Source organism: Arachis hypogaea, chromosome 3, assembly GCF_003086295.3.
Source record: "Arachis hypogaea cultivar Tifrunner chromosome 3, arahy.Tifrunner.gnm2.J5K5, whole genome shotgun sequence".
Taxonomy (NCBI): Eukaryota; Viridiplantae; Streptophyta; class Magnoliopsida; order Fabales; family Fabaceae; genus Arachis; species Arachis hypogaea.
Window position 1 is genome coordinate 54667256 of NC_092038.1, and position 18766 is coordinate 54686021.

General features: G+C 33.4%; 2 protein-coding genes across 2 annotated transcripts; both read right to left on the reverse strand.

The window, feature by feature from the left end:
• Window positions 1–1091: 1091 nt before the first annotated feature.
• LOC112790607 (GDSL esterase/lipase 1-like) lies at window positions 1092–11539 on the reverse strand. The gene is made up of 5 exons (XM_025833090.3): window positions 11128–11539; window positions 4645–4763; window positions 4265–4495; window positions 3355–3613; window positions 1092–1548 (listed from the first exon to the last, which is right to left on the reverse strand). Exons 1-5 carry the CDS (start codon window positions 11435–11437, stop codon window positions 1238–1240), a joined length of 1230 nt encoding a protein of 409 aa, XP_025688875.1. The 5' UTR covers window positions 11438–11539; the 3' UTR covers window positions 1092–1237.
• Window positions 11540–16646: 5107 nt separating this feature from the next.
• On the reverse strand, window positions 16647–17387 carry LOC140183487 (secreted RxLR effector protein 161-like). The gene has a single exon (XM_072231935.1). It carries the CDS (start codon window positions 17385–17387, stop codon window positions 16647–16649), a length of 741 nt encoding a protein of 246 aa, XP_072088036.1.
• Between the last annotated feature and the right edge of the window lie 1379 nt (window positions 17388–18766).

Sequence of the window (18766 nt, forward strand, 5' to 3'; positions counted from 1 at the left end):
TGTTTTGCGGCAGTGTGATGGACGAATACTCGTAGTGGTGGAGGAGTTAGAGGGGAGTTGATGCTTGATGTGGAGACTCACACTTGAGGGGGAGATTGTTAGTATTGCAAGTGTGAGAAGTGTTGAAGTTAGTCCCACATCAAAGAAAACATGGAAGAGTGAGGAGTTTATAAGATGAGAGACCCATTAAATTGACACCTTAAGGTTTTGAGTTGGATGTGGTGTCTTCTCATCTTATGTTCTCTCACTTGATTTCTCCCTGAAGTCTCCCGGGTTGTCGAGAGCTCTCCACGGTCGGCTCATTTGATTATACTGGAACTATTTTGTTAGTCTGGATTACCCGACGGTATGTTCTTGTATTGCTTCACTAATTTATATATAAAAAGGTTATTAGAGAGTATTTTAATCAATTGGATTAAAATATATATTATTTAATTTTTATAAGAGAAAAAATATACGTTAAAAATAAAAGAGTGAGGAATGTCAGAAAAAACAAAAGTGTCAATTTCTCATATTAATTTGATCAAGCATATACTATATAGACTTTGTTTTTTCCCAGTAAAACCTTATTTTACCTGGCATTCCATGAACAGACATTATTTCTGAAATTGTCGTTCAAGCCATATTTTGCAAACGACAGAGAGTCTGGGACGGGTCTCAGATTTTATTCACAAGAATGTGAAAAATTCAATATATACTAATTACATATCATAAACTCAAAAGTTCAAAGTGAAAGTGAAAGTGTTATTGTGAGATCTTTTTGTTGTTATTATTTATTTATTAAGAGCTACTTATATAAAGAAGTCTAAAATATCTTTTTTTAAATATTTTTAATAATTAAAATTTAACATATAAAATCGATTAAACTATATTATTTTTATCAAAATTAGGTTAGACAAATTTATTTAACCGAAAAATAGTAAATTAAATTTTAAATTAGTCTAAATTAATATTATTTTTTAAAAAAATTACTAAAATACTCTTATTATAGAAAATAACTATAATATTCTTTTATATATATATATATATAATAAAAGTATTTTAATTATTTTTTATAAAAAATAATATTAATTTAAACCGTTCAAAATTTAATTTATTATTTTTTTGATAAAATTAATTTGTTTGATTTAATTTTAATAAAAAAATATAATTTAATCAATTATGTATATTAAATTTTAATTATTAAAAAATATTTAAAAAAATTATTTTAAATATCTTTATGTGAGTAGATAATTTACTACTGAAATATTCCCTCTCCACCGGTCTCTCGTCTGTCAACTACATCAGCTATAGTGTGGGCCTTGATTACCTTAATGTTAGAGAAGAGTCTCTTTAAATTATAGGGTCTAACAGAAGAATGTGGTCCATTCCATAAAGTTTTGGCAAATTGCTGATGGATCTTCTCTGTTGGGTGGAATGAATCCCACCATACGTAGTCACCAACATTTTCACACAATTCGTAATCTTCAACTTCTTTGGTGCCTCCACAACTGAAAACACCCCCATATGGCCCACTTCCGCAGCAAGCATTGATTCCATCCTTAAAACCTTCAAAAATTGAAACAAAATTTGGATTAGCAAATATATTTCAACTGGAGGATTTTTTATTGAAGAATAAACTTGAATGAAAAATAAAGAGCTTAATTAAATTTATAAAAAATATGTACATTATATATAATAATATTTTTATCGAATTTTTTGTACTAAAAAAAGTAGTCTTTGGTCTTCACTAAAATTTTATTTTCCACTATAGCATTATTCAGTATAACATATAAATGACTCGTGTTACACTGTATATTAATTTATACATTAATTTGTATATGTATAGAAACTAATAAAATATCAAAATTAAAACTTGGAGTTAAGTATGATTTTGGTTCCAACGTAAAAGCCAAAAATTGATTTTGTTTTCGATTTTTTTTGTTACAAAATAGTCTCTAAAATTTCAGTTTATTTTAAAATCGTCTTTTTTATTAATTTTATTTTTTATTACTAAATTATCTTTCATTAAAAAAATTATAAAATAAAATAAAAAAGAAAAAAAAGAAAGAAAGGTAATAGAGGGAGAAAGAGAATCGGGAGAGAGGGAAAGAGGGGAGGGAAGGCCGCATCGTCGCCTGTGATCGGAAGGAGAAATAGAGAGCAAGAGAGGAGAAAGCTAAGGGAGAAGAGAGAGATCGGAAGGGAGAAAGTTAAGGGCCGCCGCCGCTGCTCCTCCCCGTCGCCGCTGCCACTCCTGCTCCTCGTCATTCAGTCCTCGCCGCTGGATCTCACCGTGCGCTGCGAGCCGCTTCTGCTCCTCCTCCTCGCCCTCGCTGACGTCATTGCCTCGCCTTCACTGTCGCCCTCGTCTCGCCGCACCTCCTCCTCGCCGTTGCACCTCGTCTCGCCGCACCTCTTCATTGCCGTCGCATCTCGTCTCCTCGTTTGTTTTGGTAATTATATTTATGAATTTTTGGTTCTTGTAATTGAAGATGAATTTGGGAATTTTTTATTATTGTAATTGCATCTGAGTTTTGTTAATAAAAGAGGAAGAATTTTAGTTTTGAATTTTGTTGATGGTTCTTAGTTTTGATTGTTCTGATTTTCTGAGGTGGGAGTGGTGGTGGTGGGTTTTGAGTTTTGTTGTTGTTCTTCTTCTTCTTCTGATGATGATGACCATGATGATAACAGTGGTGGTGATGGTGGGTTCTTGTTTAACTTGCTTCTGGTTTATTTTGGTTGATTTTGTTGTTCTGATGAAGATGATGATGATGACCGTGATGATAATGGTGGTGGGTTCTCGTTCAACTTGGACTTCTAGTTGATTTTGGTTGATTTTGGGGTGATGATGATGATGACCATGATGATAATGGTGGTAGTGGTGGTGGTTGGTTCTGGTTCGGCTTGGGTTTTTGTTCTGCTTCTGTTAAGTTTGGTTGATTTTGGAGATAAAGGGGGAAGGGTATTTTCGTCCGAATGACGATTTTAAAACAAGCTGAAACCTTGGGAGATCATTTTGTAGCGAAAAAAGGTCAGAGACAAAATCGATTTTCGACCTCTACCTTAGAGACCAAAATCATACTTAACCTTTAAAACTTGATATATGTTATGTTGGTTATCCATGAGACCGAAGTTGTTGAGTCTCTCAAATTTTTGTTTTATAAAATAATTAAAATGAAAGAAAAAATAGTTTTCACATTTTTGGAAAATACTAAATAGAATAGCTAGGTCTTTTAGAAAAGAAATCAGTTTTAATTTTTTAACTATATAAAAGAAGCTAAATTATAAAATTACCTTTTCCAAGATCATAAAAAGAAAAGCATAAACAGGAGATAGTAATGAAAATGAATAGTGGATAGTATACATACATACCATGATTGGTGGGGTTACTTATTCTCTCTTGAAGCCAATCGTAGAAATTGGAGTTAGAATACTTAAACCCTTCAAGGATTTGCTCAAGGCTTTTGAGAACACTACTCAAAGCATGATTATGAGCTTGAGCAAGAGCAGAAGCTGCTTCAAAGCAGCCACCTTTGTCGGATTTTGAGTTTAGAGCTCTGAGGGCTGGTAAGCATCCCAATGGAGACAAACTTAAAAATCCAAATTTTCTAGCCCCTTTCTCATATAGTACCTGAATACAAGAAATGATAAATAACTTTTTGTGTTTTTAATAAGTTTAAGTGTTTAACTACATTGGTAGTTCTTACATTTTAACATCAATTAGATTTTTCAATTTAAAAGTTTGTAATTAAATTTTTGTACTAGATAAAAGTTTTTAATTAGGATTTTGCTACTAATAATGCTAAATGTTTTGGTAAAAGAATATGAAATATCATTGAAATATTTATTTATGTGTTTGATGTATAAATTGTAGAATATTTTAGAAACAAGCATCCAAGGATTATTGCTTTTTTAGGACCTGGATAAATTTTTTATCTAACGTAGAGATCCAATTATAAATGCTTTTAATGAGTGAGAACTTAATTAAAATTTTATGAATTTATAAACTATAAAGATCAATAAAAATTAATGTTTTTTCGATAGCAAAACGTTATTACTTAAGAGTAATATATCATTATTTTTCAGTTTTTTTAAACCGTTATCTAATGCTATTACCAATATTTCGATTAATTTAGTGTTTTAAGAATTATATGACAGTCTCTTTTAACAACTTTTTTTTTTTCAAAGTTTAGATAAAAAAGAAAGGGTAACAAATTTAGACAAATTTGTTAGTCAATTGGGATAATTTAATTAACTAGATCTTGCAACAGATTATTCTTACTTGGATTGCTTGTGTCAAGTTTCCAATGACCATCCCCACATATTGTTCAGGGTTGTAGCTTTCTTGCATTTTTGGGTTACCCAAATAACCACCCATGTAATCGTTGCTACCTATGCTAATGAAATAAATTGCTTCTGAGATTAACTCCTTTGCCTTCTTCTCCCCAAGCTTTTCTGATAGTGACACTCTCACCTCTTCAAAGTTCCTTAGTTGTGTTGGAAGATCAATCACCTACATTAAACAATTTTCTTATGGAGATTTAAAAGATCAGTCACCTACATGAAATAGAACTCTGCATGCAAACAAGTTCACATATATCCTAAGATACCAATTAAATCAAATATCACATGCATGGTTATCCTTTATAATTACGAATTTACCACTCCCTGATTGGTTTCAGCAAGAACACCAGCCCCACCAGAAGCAAAGTTGACACCATTGGTATAATCAGCATTTGGCTGTAAAAATGCAGGGACTAGTGGCAGCTTTTCATACTCACCTGTACCACCAAAGCAATAAAACCTCAGCACATACTATAATTAGGACAGAAGCAAATTGGCTTCTACAACATTAAAAACAACCAAAAAAAAATGAAAATGTTAACATTTTAGTTGAAATTTTGAAGACAATTCAAATAGGAATTTTCTAATTTAAAAATTTGTAATTGAGTTTTTTATTCATAAGTGGTCATCTTCTAAGGCTAGTCTTAGCCTAGTCCAACACATGAGTCTCTCGATTGTGTATGGTGTCTGGTTACTACTTACTATTGCCTGAGTCTTAGTCTAGTCGTTTGAGCATTTCAGTGACTCAGCCGTGCTCGGTGCAAGGTCATTATTGCCTAAGTCTGGCCTGCCTTTGACCATCCCGTGTCATATCTTAGTTTAGTCCAAACATGTTCGTGACTGGCTCAGCCATGTTTGGTGTCTAGTAATCGTTTTCCGAATCTATGGCCTATCTTGAGTCACTTCGAGTTGGGCTTAAAAAATATATAATCTATTATTTACGATTTTTTAAAAAATACACTTATCATTTAATTTCATTTAAGTTTGCCCCTAATATGTTCGATTTATTCAATTTTTTCTTCAACATTTTTTATTTATGTCAAAGTTATTTCTATGTGTCTTCAATTTTGACCTTTAACATTTTAGATAGAATTAACATTTAGGAATAATTTTACACACAAATTAAAAACATTAAGAACAAAAATGAATAAAAGTATATATATATATATATAAAAGACTCTGAATTTTCAGAAGTTCTATTATAAATTATTTTTTATTTAATATAATTAAATCAAGTTTTGATAAATTGAGTTTTAAATTAATTAGGACTCATAATTTTCATAATAATTGGATATTTTCTTATTTAAAATTTAAAGTTTTAGTAATTAAAAAATAATGAAGATTTGTTAATTTAATTTGAATAATTAGAATTTTTAGTTTAGTTTAATAAACTAAGAAAATTGATTAGAATATCTCTAATTTTAAATTAGAGTACTTATTTTTTAGATAATTTTATTGGGTTAAATTTGGTTTTTAAATTACTACTTTACCCTCTAATTTTATCAAAATACTAATGTTATCCTTACTCCATTTTTCTAACTGTAAGGCCCACATCGGTTGGAGAGGGGAACGAAGCATGCCTTATAAGGGTGTGAATACATCTCTTTAGCATGGCGCGTTTTGACGAGTGAGTGTGAGGAGTTTCGGCTATCATCCCTATCGTCAAAGGCAAAACCGTGAGGCCTTGTGTGCCAAAGTAGACAATATCGTGCTAACGGGTGGTCTGGGCTGTTACAGATGGTATCAGAGCCAGAACCCAGATCGATGTGCCAGCGAGGGCGTTGGGATCCTTTAGGGGGTGGATTGTAAGACCTACATCGGTTGGAGAGGGGAACGAAGCAACGAAGCATGCCTTATAAGGGTGTGGATACCTCTCCCTAGCATGACGCGTTTTGATGAGTGAGTGTGGGGGGCTTCGACTATCATCCCTATCGTCAAAGGAAAAACCGTGAGGCCTTGTGTGCCAAAATGGACAATATCGTGCTAGCAGATGGTCTGGGTTGTTACACTAACCCTAACCCTAAAACTACCCGCATACTCCTTCACTACTCTCACCCTAACCCTAACACACTCAGTCGCCACCTACACACCCAGAAACGAAGAAGAAAACAGAGGGGGAGAGGTGAGAAATCAGACAGGAAGGAAGGAAGGAGAAGAAGAAGAAAAAAGAAGAGAGGGGGAGGGACGGTGCCGGTGGGGCTGGAAGCTGCCGTCGTCATCGAGCATGAAGAAGAGAGAGAGAGAGAGAGAGAGAGAGAGAGACGCAAGCCAGTGAATGAGGGAAGAAGTCGTCGTCGCCGAGATCGTCGTCGTTATCGCAGTTGCAGGCTTGGGACTTCGAATAGAGAGAAAGAGCTTGCAAAGAGAGAGAAAAGCAACGACCAAAGAGAAGGGGATAGGAACGAGATGGTGGTAGGTGTTTCCCTTACCGCCGCTGCCATCATTGCTGTGGGTGGAGCCGCTGTCGAGCTATGCACCACTGTTGGAACTGGCGCTGCCGTTGGAGATCCGAAATAAAGGCTAACCTAGTTTCACCTCTGCCTCTGATTCTTGCAAGGTTGCCGAAGCTCTCTGTCGCCGAAAAATAGCATGGACGTCGTCAAAAGTCACCACCAGAGCTGCTGCTGCTCCATTCTCTTGTTCCTTCTTAGTTACACTAAGTATTCTTGTTCTGGAATCCTCACCGCTAATGTCTTGTTATTAGTTTGTTAATGATTTTGAGGTGTTAATGTCGCAGGGTTGAATTACCATAATTGCATACTGTGATTGTAGCTGTCATTGCTGGGGGAGTCATCGGAACTGCTAGTACTGCCGCTGGTGTTTCTATGTTGTTGAGTTAATTTGATGTAGTGACTTTTTTTAAAATTTATTTTACTTCAAGGAATTGTTATAAATCGATATCGATGTAAAAAAATATAATTTTTTTGTGATTATATGAGTCTTATGAATTAAATTAGACTGTTTTGGAGAAATAAAATTGGTTAAATGAGGATGGATATTAAAGTAATAAAATGGATTAGAAACAATGGTTGAAGTCTCTTGGTAAGTAGATTAGAATTTAGATAAATTGTTTGTTGTCCTAATGCGGTGAAAATTTAATAACTTAAAGATAAGTTAAGATAAAAAAATACATTGGCATTAAAAATTTGATTTGTATATGTTGAAAAATTGTTTGGTATTGAAAAGATTGAGAAAGGTTTGAGAGATGTTTGGTTTGGATAGAACCTTTGAAGGGTGAAAAAGTCCAACTTTTAGCAGAGGTTCTACCAAAATTTTTATAAGAATTGAATGAAACTAAATAATAAAAATGATAAGAATTATTGTTGTTTTTATAAATATTAGAGATTTTGTCTTAGAGTTTAAGTTTATTAATCCATATTATAGGATTATGTTTTAGGGGCTTTAGCGAATTTAGGCTTAGTTTGATAAAGTTTTTACTTTTCAAAAGAAGTTTATAAAAGCTAATTTTTAAAAGATAGATTTTTAAAAGTTGTAGCATTTATGTTTGGTAAATCAAATTAAAAATTGCTTTCAATAAATACAAACAACAACAATTGCATTTGGTAAAATAATTTTTAAAATTTAAAAATACTATAATATTCATAAATGCAAGCATTAAATTTGAAAATTAGTTAACATATAAAGTTATATTAGACTTTTAAATTTTTGAAAAGCACAAGTCAACTTTGAAATGCTCTATCTTAAATGCTTTCAAAAGTATTCCGATCTTTTAAAAGCTGCAAGTACAAGCACATAATCTTTTTTATTTATTAAATACAAAATGAGGAGTTTGAGCTTTTAAAAAGCATAAGCACCTCTTCGAAAAGTTTTACCAAACCAAGCCTTAAAGTAATGAACGTAATTGTTTAAGGATAAATGATTATGTTTCAATTAAGATTATGATTGGGAAATAAAATGATTCATTAATCTTTTAGAAAAATTTTGAATTTAAAATTAAGTTGGAGTTAGTTTGGGAACTTAGTTAAACAAAATGCACTTATGGTTGTGTTAATTGTGAAATTTATTGGTGAATTAACTTGTTTGATTTGATTAACAATGAAAAGAATAAATAAATAATTAAAATTAACTTAAAAAAAGATTTAACTAATTATATATTTAAAAGTTCATTATTTTATCAACCAAAGGACTTGGGAATAAGAAATATAAATATGAGGTTTTAATGGAGCTAAATATAAGAGTTGAAAGAAAAAGAGATAATTGAGAAATATGATAATAAAGTCGTAATTTCAAAGAATTGTGAGATAAGAGTTGAGAAACTTTAGCTATAATTTAACTTGAACTTGAGTATCATGAAAATTTAGTTTATTAGCCTTTAAAGTGATTCATTGAGATTGAATGAAATAAAGATGATGTGTTTGAATTAGTTTATAATCTTAACCATGAGTTTAGAGTATTGTATTCGACATTACATATCCGCAAGTCGTATGTAACGGCCTAAATTTAACTCGACAGAGTTTAAAGTGTGCAGAATAAAAAGTGGAATTGTGTTGCTGATTCTGAAATTAATATGAAAAATAAGATTTGAATAGAGGCTCACAGTAAAAAGTGAAATTGATATGAGACTCACGATGAGAATTATGATTAAATTGAGATATATGCAAGATATTATAATTAATGATGATGATATATTATTGATGAAATTTGTTTCGAGTTGTTAAACTTTTTCTAGCAAGTTTGTACTCCCAGTGACTTCCGTATGGAATCTAAGAACCATCCTAAAGACCTCGAATGCATCGGGATGGAATTAATAAATTTAAATTGAAATATTTTCCTATAAAAATTGTTAAGAAAATATTAATGTTGTGGGATGGTGGTTCGTCTTATCCATGGTGAGGACGGTGGCTTTGTTCCGTTCACAGATTGACAATGAAGTTAAATGTTTTAGTAACAGTTAGAGATATGTGGAATTAAGACTTATGAAATTTATTACAACTATGACTGTAGTTGATTGTGATTATAATTGTGATATGAGACACCTGTATCTACTAAGGATGGTGATTTTATTTCACTTGTGCAATGTTGCGGCGTAGATGTGGGGATGGTGGTTTCGTCCCTCCTATAATGAGGATGGTGATTTTGTCCTGCTCACAGCTTGAGAATGATTATTTTTATGATAAATGTGATTATAAATAATTATGATTTATGATCCTTGTTATGACTATGGCTATGTTTGATTTTGATTGTGATTGTTATATAATAACTGAATTGACAAGGACGGAGATTTTGTCCCGCTTGCGTGACTGATGAGATACCTGCACCTGGTAAAGATGATAGTTTTGTCCTGCTTGCTCAGTGTTGCGGTGGACAAGTGAGGTTGATTATTCTTTCTCTTGTGTTGCGGTGGACAAGCGGAGTTGATAATTTTCTCTCTTGTTGCGTTGGATAATTAGATAGAAGGTTGATGATTCCCTTCGATTCAATTTTCAACTATGGTATGGACGAGTTAGATTGATGATTTCTTTTCTTGTTGCATAACATTTTCTCTGATGTAAGGGTGGACGGGCACTCTCCTGAATAGCATTGTCTCTCCAAAAGAAGGTGATAGGACACTCTCCCTACGAGACCAGTTTATACATGCATGAGATATTTTTCTCTTAGGATGCACAATAAAGAGATGATGTCCAGGTTAGCTACCAGATGTGCCAGGTCTGGTAGTTTAACCGACATATAAGCTCACAGCCAGTAAAACAGGTATGCATCATATTATATTTGTTTGTATATTGTTTGAAATTGTTTGTCTGTATTTGTGAAATTGAAGAATGTGTTATTGTTTGCTTGTTTGTGATTGAGATTGTTGGTAAGGAATTGTAGTATAGTAGTTTTTAAGGAAAGAGATTGACTGGACGGTAAATCTTGAAAGGAATGGAAAGTGAGTAATATGTCCCATGATCGAAATTAAGAAAAGTAAACGGCGGTAGAATTAAATTGGTTAATTATAAAAAAATAATTTAGAGAGGAAAATGATATTGAAAAATGAGTTAGAAAACAGTGATAATTAAATCCTAAAAATTGGAAAGACAAGAAAAGTTTATAAGAGAAAGATACATAAGATAAATATGGATTAACTTCTTAAGATGAATTATGTTTTATATTCTTTTATGATAATTCTAAAATCCTCTACTAAGACCGTGTGATTTGCTTCTCACCTCTTACATTTTAATATTTTTTGAAAAACTGATGAAAAAGTTTTTAAAGAGTTTACTAAACATTGGACGTACAGTATTTTTTTTAAAATGAATTTAAATTTAGTTATTTTTTTCCTCGTTGTTATTTTAGAATTTATTATTTTATGATAGATAGAAAATTGTATTTTATTGTATGTATATATATGTGTATATAAAAATATATTTGGTGTATTTTTTAATCATGATAAGAAATGCTATTTTTTGAGTTATATGTTCTGTTAATTTCCTATTATTTTTAGACATATAGAATGTATGTATGTGTATGCATATATAAAAAAAATGTCTTTAATTTTAAGTTTTGTCTTAAAATTTTTTATATATATAAGTAAATAATACAGGATATATAAATAATATTTTTACTATTAGCGATATTATGAATTTATGATTTAAACATGATATTTTAATAATAAAAATATTATATATATATATAATATATACTAACACTCTCTTCGTCACTAGACCAATCCTATTCTTGTAGCTTCATCCAAAATAAATAAATAAATACGTCGTAACTGAATTCTTAGATTTAAACATGCGTGAGAAAAGAAAATAACAGAACAATGGTAATAGATGCATTCCATGACCGTAATCGTACCTATAAAATCCACAATAACACGGCCATCTGAGAAACGTCCTGTGGGTTCTTTAAAATACCCGTTTTGCCCATATGGTTTGTAATTAGCTCTGTTCTCCGGAACAGTATCTATGTAGTTGTTGTTCCCTGAATCCACTGTAGAGTCTCCAAAGATGAAAAAGGCTTTAGTAGTAGTGTCATCACTAGTACTATTCTCTTCTACGAGACTTTGGCATGTGCCTAAACTCATTATTGAAGCAATGAAATGAACCAGGGTTATGGAAATAACAAAGCAACGAAATGGAGAACTAGGCTTTGATGGTGATGCCATCTTGAAAGAGTTCTAGTAGTTGTCATCCACTTTAATCAGGCTTTGGTTTTATGAAGCAATTTTGCTATGGAATTTTCTGTTGCGATGAAACCGAAGCGCTTAGTAACATTGTGGCCTCGTGGGGGTTGTGGTCCTGTTTTTTATAAATATTTTTAGGGCCATATTTATCCTTCTAAACTTCTGATAACGACAATTTGTTTAAACATTTGAGATTTATTCAATTTATGGATTTAATTTTATAAAATTACGGCATAAAATAATTTTATGCATACGTCTAATCATATATTGTTATATTAATAAAAGTGACTAATTTTAAATTTATCTTTTAAAAAGTCATATAAATATATAAATTATTTTAGAAGACCATGTAATTTTTTTTACAATATCATCTAAAGATAAAAAATAAATTCTAATTTGTTCCATAAAAGAAATTAAATAACTCTTTTATTACTAGTTATTTAGTATTTAAGAGTTATGTCCAAAATCAACATATATGAAAACGTATAATTTGTCACCATCGATTATGTGTTGATATATCTGTACAATATAGAGTCTATTATTACAAACAATACAATCCCACGTTATTCACATTATTTTTAAAAAATTTATAAATGTGAAAAATTTTTATTTTTTGAAATTTTTAATTGAATTAGACCTATTCGATTATAATATGATATTAGAATTTATCCAATCAAATATCACAGATAGACTACTTATAGATATTTATTTATTTTTTTAATATAAAAAAAGTGTATTACAAAATTCATAAAAAATAGTGTCTAATAAGATATATATATATATATATATATATATATATATATATATATATATATATATATATATATATATATATATATATATATATATATATAGAGTGTGTTATAATGTGTATATAAATATTTAATTATTAATTTAGTTATTTATATTAAATATATATTAAAATATAAAATATATATTAAAATATATTAAATATTATATATATTTATATATAAATATATAATAGCTAAGTTGGTTATTGATTTTTTTATATACACGAATATTTTTAATAATATACACATATAAAATGCAGTTCTTATTCCCGAGAAAAGAAATGTTTAGTATAATAATTAATTGCTTTGTGATATTCGTCAATGTTGTTGTTTCGTTATAGCATATGGACTTTTAAAGTAAAACTAAAGTTTAATTATTCTATATATTTTTATAGTTTTATCAAAATTTTAATTAAGCTTTTAAATATTTTTAATTCGGTTTTTAGACATTATTTTTTTAATTTAGTTCCTATTAATGTTAAACTTTAAAAAATGTTAGTGAATTGTAAAATTATTTGTATACCTTTAGGGATCTAATTAAAAAGAAAAAAAAAGTATACGAATCTAATTAAAAATTTGATGAAGCTATTGATGGTTCTAGTTGAACTTGAGAAGGGGGGTTGAATCAAGTTGGTTTAAAACTTAAAGTTTCAAATTCTGTTTTACTGTTGCTCGAGTTGCAGGAGATTATTTGAAATAGTCTCATACGCAGAACATTAAAAGAGGAGAGAAGAGGAAAATGAGGCCAGCATGTATCCTGGTTCGGATTCTCAGTGTCATGAATCCTACATCCAGTCTCCACCACAAACCATGGTGGAATTTCCACTATAATTCTCAGATTACATACACTAATACTATTGAATTAATTCCTAATCCAACTAGTATCTCCCCTAAGCTCTCTTCACTAAAGCTTAGCAACCCTAAAGTACTATCCCAACTTGGAAGGAGAATCTACACAGATTCAATTCTCACCAAGTGCTAACTCAACTTGGTAAGGGAAACTAATCCTAGTTCATACACCCAAATTACATCAGAAATCAGTGGCTATTTTGCATCACTCTTGGCTTTTGAACCTCACATAATTGCCTTTTTCAAAACAGAAAATAGCAAGACAGCCATAACATAAAATCAGAATTAAGCTTGAGTAGAAGAAAGAGATTCCAGCTCTGTGTTAGAGATGGTGCTCTGAGTGTGTGATCTCTCTTTTTTTTTTCAAATGTTGGAGTGAAGCTTGCTATATATCTTCATCTTGGCTTCATTGTAGCTTCATCCTTTTACTTGTCCTTGCAGCCCGTTGGAGCTGGCACAGCTAGCAAGCTGTCCTTCTTCATCCTGCTCCACTACTCCTGCTGCTGGAGGAGTTCGTCGACCACTTCTGTGGTCCTTGACTTTGTTTTTCTTCCTTGGCATGCTCTCCTTTTTCTTCCTGCTCCATGATCTCTGCCATACGAGGAGCTTCACCCACTACCTCTGCTGTTTGGCAAGTTTGTGTTTTGCTTTTTCTTTGCTGAAATTTGCTTTACTATTTGTCCTTGGAGAGGTGAGAGTCCTTATGTCTTGTTGCTTTGCTAGAGCCCCAGATGTCCTTGATGTTGACAGATGTCCTTTTCTTTCTTTTCTTTTTGCCAAATGTATACCCTTTTATTCTTGCTGAACGGTGCAACAAGAATGAGTTTTGGCTCTTTTACATTGTTGAAGCACTTGTTAGACTTGGACATATGGGCCTGCATCACTAAACACTCACATTAAACTATATTGGGCTTTCCACGCAAAACAATGTTTGTCATCATAACTTAACCCAAAATCAAACTAGGCTTAACAATCTCCCCCTTGATGACAAACATGATAAAATAGGGAAATTAAAGACTAATTTAAAAGAGTTAAGAACACTTCCCTTTGATGACTTTTGAATTGTGAGTAGCTCCCCCTCAATGCCAGCATTACTCCCCCTCGATCATGGCTTACATCTTAACCTGGAAAAGAACTTAAAAACATCCAAGACCAATATTTCCAAGTAGTATATCACAGTAATGAAAGCACAAAACAATTTACATTAAGCACATCACAGGGCAAAATATAGCACCACAGAACATTGTTCTTAACTATTACTATTAATCCCTAAGCCAAAGCTAACATTCCTTTTCTTTACTCCCCCTTTTGTCATCAAGGGAGGAAAGGAAAAACTTGCACAAAATTTGTTAGTGGCCAGCACATACAGTTTAAGTAGCAGAGTAGTGAAGGTCTTTACAGTCATCCAAAATAAACTAAACAAGTCCAAAATGAAAACAAATCATAGTCGCAGATGAGATAACAAGAAGCTAGGCATCAGAGTTGGATTCATCGGAGGTTCCATCGTCCTCCCCCTCATTGTCAGAAGTTGTGAGGCCAACTTCGATGCCTTCCACAAAGTCTCTCAGAATCCGAATTCTCCCCTTGGTTTTCTTGAGAGCATTTTCCTCCATAACTTGGTTCCTCTTGCGCTCGGCCCCATGAGTGAGAAGAAGGTCTGCCAGATTGATGAACTCTTCAAGCACATTTTTCATAATGCGAGTCATGACCTTGATTGTAGTGGAGGTGGAAGGGGGAATCAGAGGATCCTCATCCATAGAGGGAACATCAGTGCTGCCATCAGTTTGGTGACGCTTGGGAGCTATTTTTTTTACTGCACCACCCCTTTTGATATATGAGTTACATTATTCAGATTTTTTGCCCCCAAAATCAACATTATAATATTGAAAAATTTTTGTAAGAAGCATGACATATGGTAAAACATTTTTGGTACTGACACAAGCATACATATGTCTTACAAGTAAGTAAGCAAAAGAAATGGGAACTCTAGAAAGAAGAGCAAACAGAACCAGTGTGTCACAGAAGGATACACGTTGAAGAGAGCCTCGCTGAGGCAAAATGATTTGGTTAACAATCCTGTGCAGCTGGGCACGGATAGGGCCAAGAGACTTGTGAGTAGGAGTGGTACCTTCTAAGAGAGGGATATTGACGCACACGACACTCAGAGCTTCAAAGTAAGACACATTCATGGTATCGTCCCACTTACCTGATGTATACACATCAACCCTCCTGTCCTGATAATCTAGGGCTTTCCCTAGGTGGTATTTGTCAATGATGATCACCTTAGCTTTGACAAAGGACGCGATTCTCCCTTCTTTGTAGGTGAGGTTACTATAGAATTGCCGAACCAGGTCAGGATAAACTTTCTCCTTGATGGACAGAATGGGGATCCATCCTTGACATGCAAACAGAGGTGTAAAGTTCAGACCTTTTCTACGGAGCTTGTCAAGATTGACAAGCTTAGGAGGGCAGATAGTTCGATGAAGGATGTCTTTACAGAAGAACAGATAGTTCATGAGAGATTGATAACGACGACGATCAAAAGACTCAGGAGAAAAATCAGCATAGAAAGACTTGTAAGCAATGGGGTTTGACAGCTTAGGTTCAGACACAGAACGAAGAGGGAAGTCAATGACTGTACCGCGAGTATGGCGACTCTGAGTGGGGGTTATCTCATCGTCTTCGTGAAGAGGCCTCTTTCCTCTGGAAGAGCTGGGTTTGGATGAACTTGGTTGAGAGTTGGTTGGAGGAGAAGGAGGTGTAGGATGAGGAGCAACGCCAGGGCGGCGAGCGGTGGTCTTAGTGCGGGCCATGTCCGGAGAAGGATTTTGTGGTGATGGAGGAGAGGAATGAGTAGGTGATAGTGACAGAGAGGAGTGTGTGTGATCAGAACGGTGGGTGCCACTGTGTGAGCCTCTGCGAGCAGCTCTCTTCTTTCGAGCCATATTTATAGAACACTGGTTTGGAGAATATGAAAGAGTGGAGGGAGTAGTGTGAGAGGATGCATGTAGTGGGGAGTTAATATAGGTGTGGGAGAGTGCAAAGGTTGCATCTTGAAAATAGATAAAAATAAAAACTTTAAAGTAGTTTTGGAAAACATTGAAAGTTACAGCTGTAACCTTCGTACGTTTCAGATAAAAATAAACAAAAAGGAATTTGAAAACAAATATGAATGAAAAGCAACCTTAAGGTAAAGTTTTTACGAAGCCCAAACCATATAAGCATTTGAAATGAAGCCCAATTCAAACGAATAAAAAATGCCAAAAATTTGAGACCTAAAAAAAATGAAGTAAACTAAGTGATCTCAAAATAATGAAGCCCAAAAAAAAAAAATTGAAAATCCACTTTTTACAAAGGCTTATTTATTAACAAAAATTTTCAGTAAAGAACAACCCTTAGTTCAAGATACTGCTTCAGAACTAGACGTCCATCATGTATTGAGTTCAGATAGGAATCCAATAGCTTCATAGTGAAGGTTACTCATCATCTGCCAAAGAAAATCTCACCGCGATTTGTGAGACAAAACACTAAAAATCTCATTAGCAGAGTCATTAAGAAAACAAAGATGAGGCAAGAATGCCCAGTTCAGTTCGCAGCTTACAGAACCTCTCTTCTATCAATGGTTTGGTGAATATATCAGCTAGCTGACCTTCAGAATTAACAAACTGAATATCTAAATTTCTATTTTGCACATGTTCTCTAATAGAATGAAAACGAACTTCAATGTGCTTTGTTCTTGAGTGCAAAACAGGATTTTTGGAAATGTTAATAGCACTCATGTTGTCACAAAATAATGGAATATTAGATACTCTCAGTTTATAGTCAGCTAGTTGAGTTTTCAACCATAATAATTGAGAACAACAAGAGGAGGCTACAATATACTCAGCTTCGGCTGTTGAAAGTGCCACAGTAGCTTGCTTCTTGCTATACCAAACAATGAGAGATTTTCCAAGAAAGCAGCACATGCCACTTGTGCTTCTTCTATCAATCCTATCCCCAGCAAAATTTGCATCACAGAAACCCACTAATTGAAAAGAATCAGTCTTAGGAAACCATAAACCATACTTAGTGGTACCAAGCACATATCGGATGATCCTTTTGACAACTGAGAGATGGGACTCCTTAGGCTTTGATTGAAACCATGAGCAAACTCCAACACTTTGGATGATATCAGGCCTAGAGGAGGTAAGGTACATCAAAGATCCAATCATCCCTCTATAGCGTGTCTCATCAACATCTCTACCATGTTCATCCTTATCAAGCTTGATATTAGGATGCATGGGGGTTCCCATTGGCTTAGCACAGTCCAGCCCAAACTTCTTGACAAGTTCCTTTGCATATTTTTCTTGATGGATGAATATGTCTTCTGCAGTTTGCTTGATTTTCAATCCGAGAAGAAATTGAGCTCTCCCATCATGCTCATATCAAATTCATTGGTCATTAGCTTAGCAAAATCTGCACACAAATTTTCATTAGCCGAACCAAATATGATATCATCAACATAAACTTGCACAAGAATAAAATGATCATGATAATTTCTAATAAATAAAGTGGTGTCAGTGGCTCCTCTTTGAAAGTTGTTTTTCAATAAAAATGAGCTAAGCCTCTCATACCAAGCTCTAGGAGCTTGTCTTAAACCATACAAGGCTTTGGCTAGTTTGAAAACATGGTTAGGAAAAATTTTGTTTTCAAACCCAGGTGGTTGAGCCACATAAACCTCTCTATCTATTATACCATTGAGGAAAGCACACTTTATGTCCATTTGGAATAGCTTGAAACCACAATGAGCAGCATATGCAAGAAGCAGTCTGATGGCTTCCATTCGAGCTACAGGTGCAAAGGATTCATTGAAATCAATCCCTTCCTCTTGATCATATCCTTGAGCGACCAATCTAGCTTTGTTTTGGACTATGGATCCATCTTCACCCAATTTGTTTCTGAAAATCCATTTTGTGCCGGTGACTTTCTTTCCATTTAGATAAGGCACTAATGACCAGACCTGGTTCTTCTCAAATTGCTGCAATTCTTCCTTCATAGCTAGCACCCATGAAGGATCAGCAAGAGCTTCTTGGATGTTTTGAGGTTCAATCTTTGATAAGAGAGCAATGTTGTTGGATTCGGCTCTTTTCAAAGATGAACGAGTGGTTCTACCAGTGGAAGGATTTCCAATTATGAACTCTTCAGGATAGTTTTTCAGAAACCTCCATTCTCTTGGTCTCTTTGAATGGTTTGAGGATTCAGGTTCCTCTTGATCAATATTTTCCTCTGCATCAGTGTTTTCTGCAGCGACAGGAGATAATTCCAGATTGTCTCCTGCAGAATTGGGATTATCGCTGCTAACAGATGCAACTTCATAAGAAATTGGATTTTGTGGAACTGGTTCAGTAATCCTTGGAACCTCAGCTTCAAAACCTGAACTATCATCAATACAAACACTGGGAACATTGTCAGATTCACAGAAAGTGACATGCATGGTCTCCTCAACTGTTTTGGAGTTCTTGTTGTAAACCCTATAGGCCTTGCTATTTGTGGAATAACCTAGAAAAATGCCTTCATGTGTTTTAGGATCAAATTTTCCTAAATTTTCTTTGATATTCAGAATGAAAAACTTGCATCCAAACACATGAAAATAGCTAAGATTGGGAGGATGCCCTTTCCAAAGTTCATATGG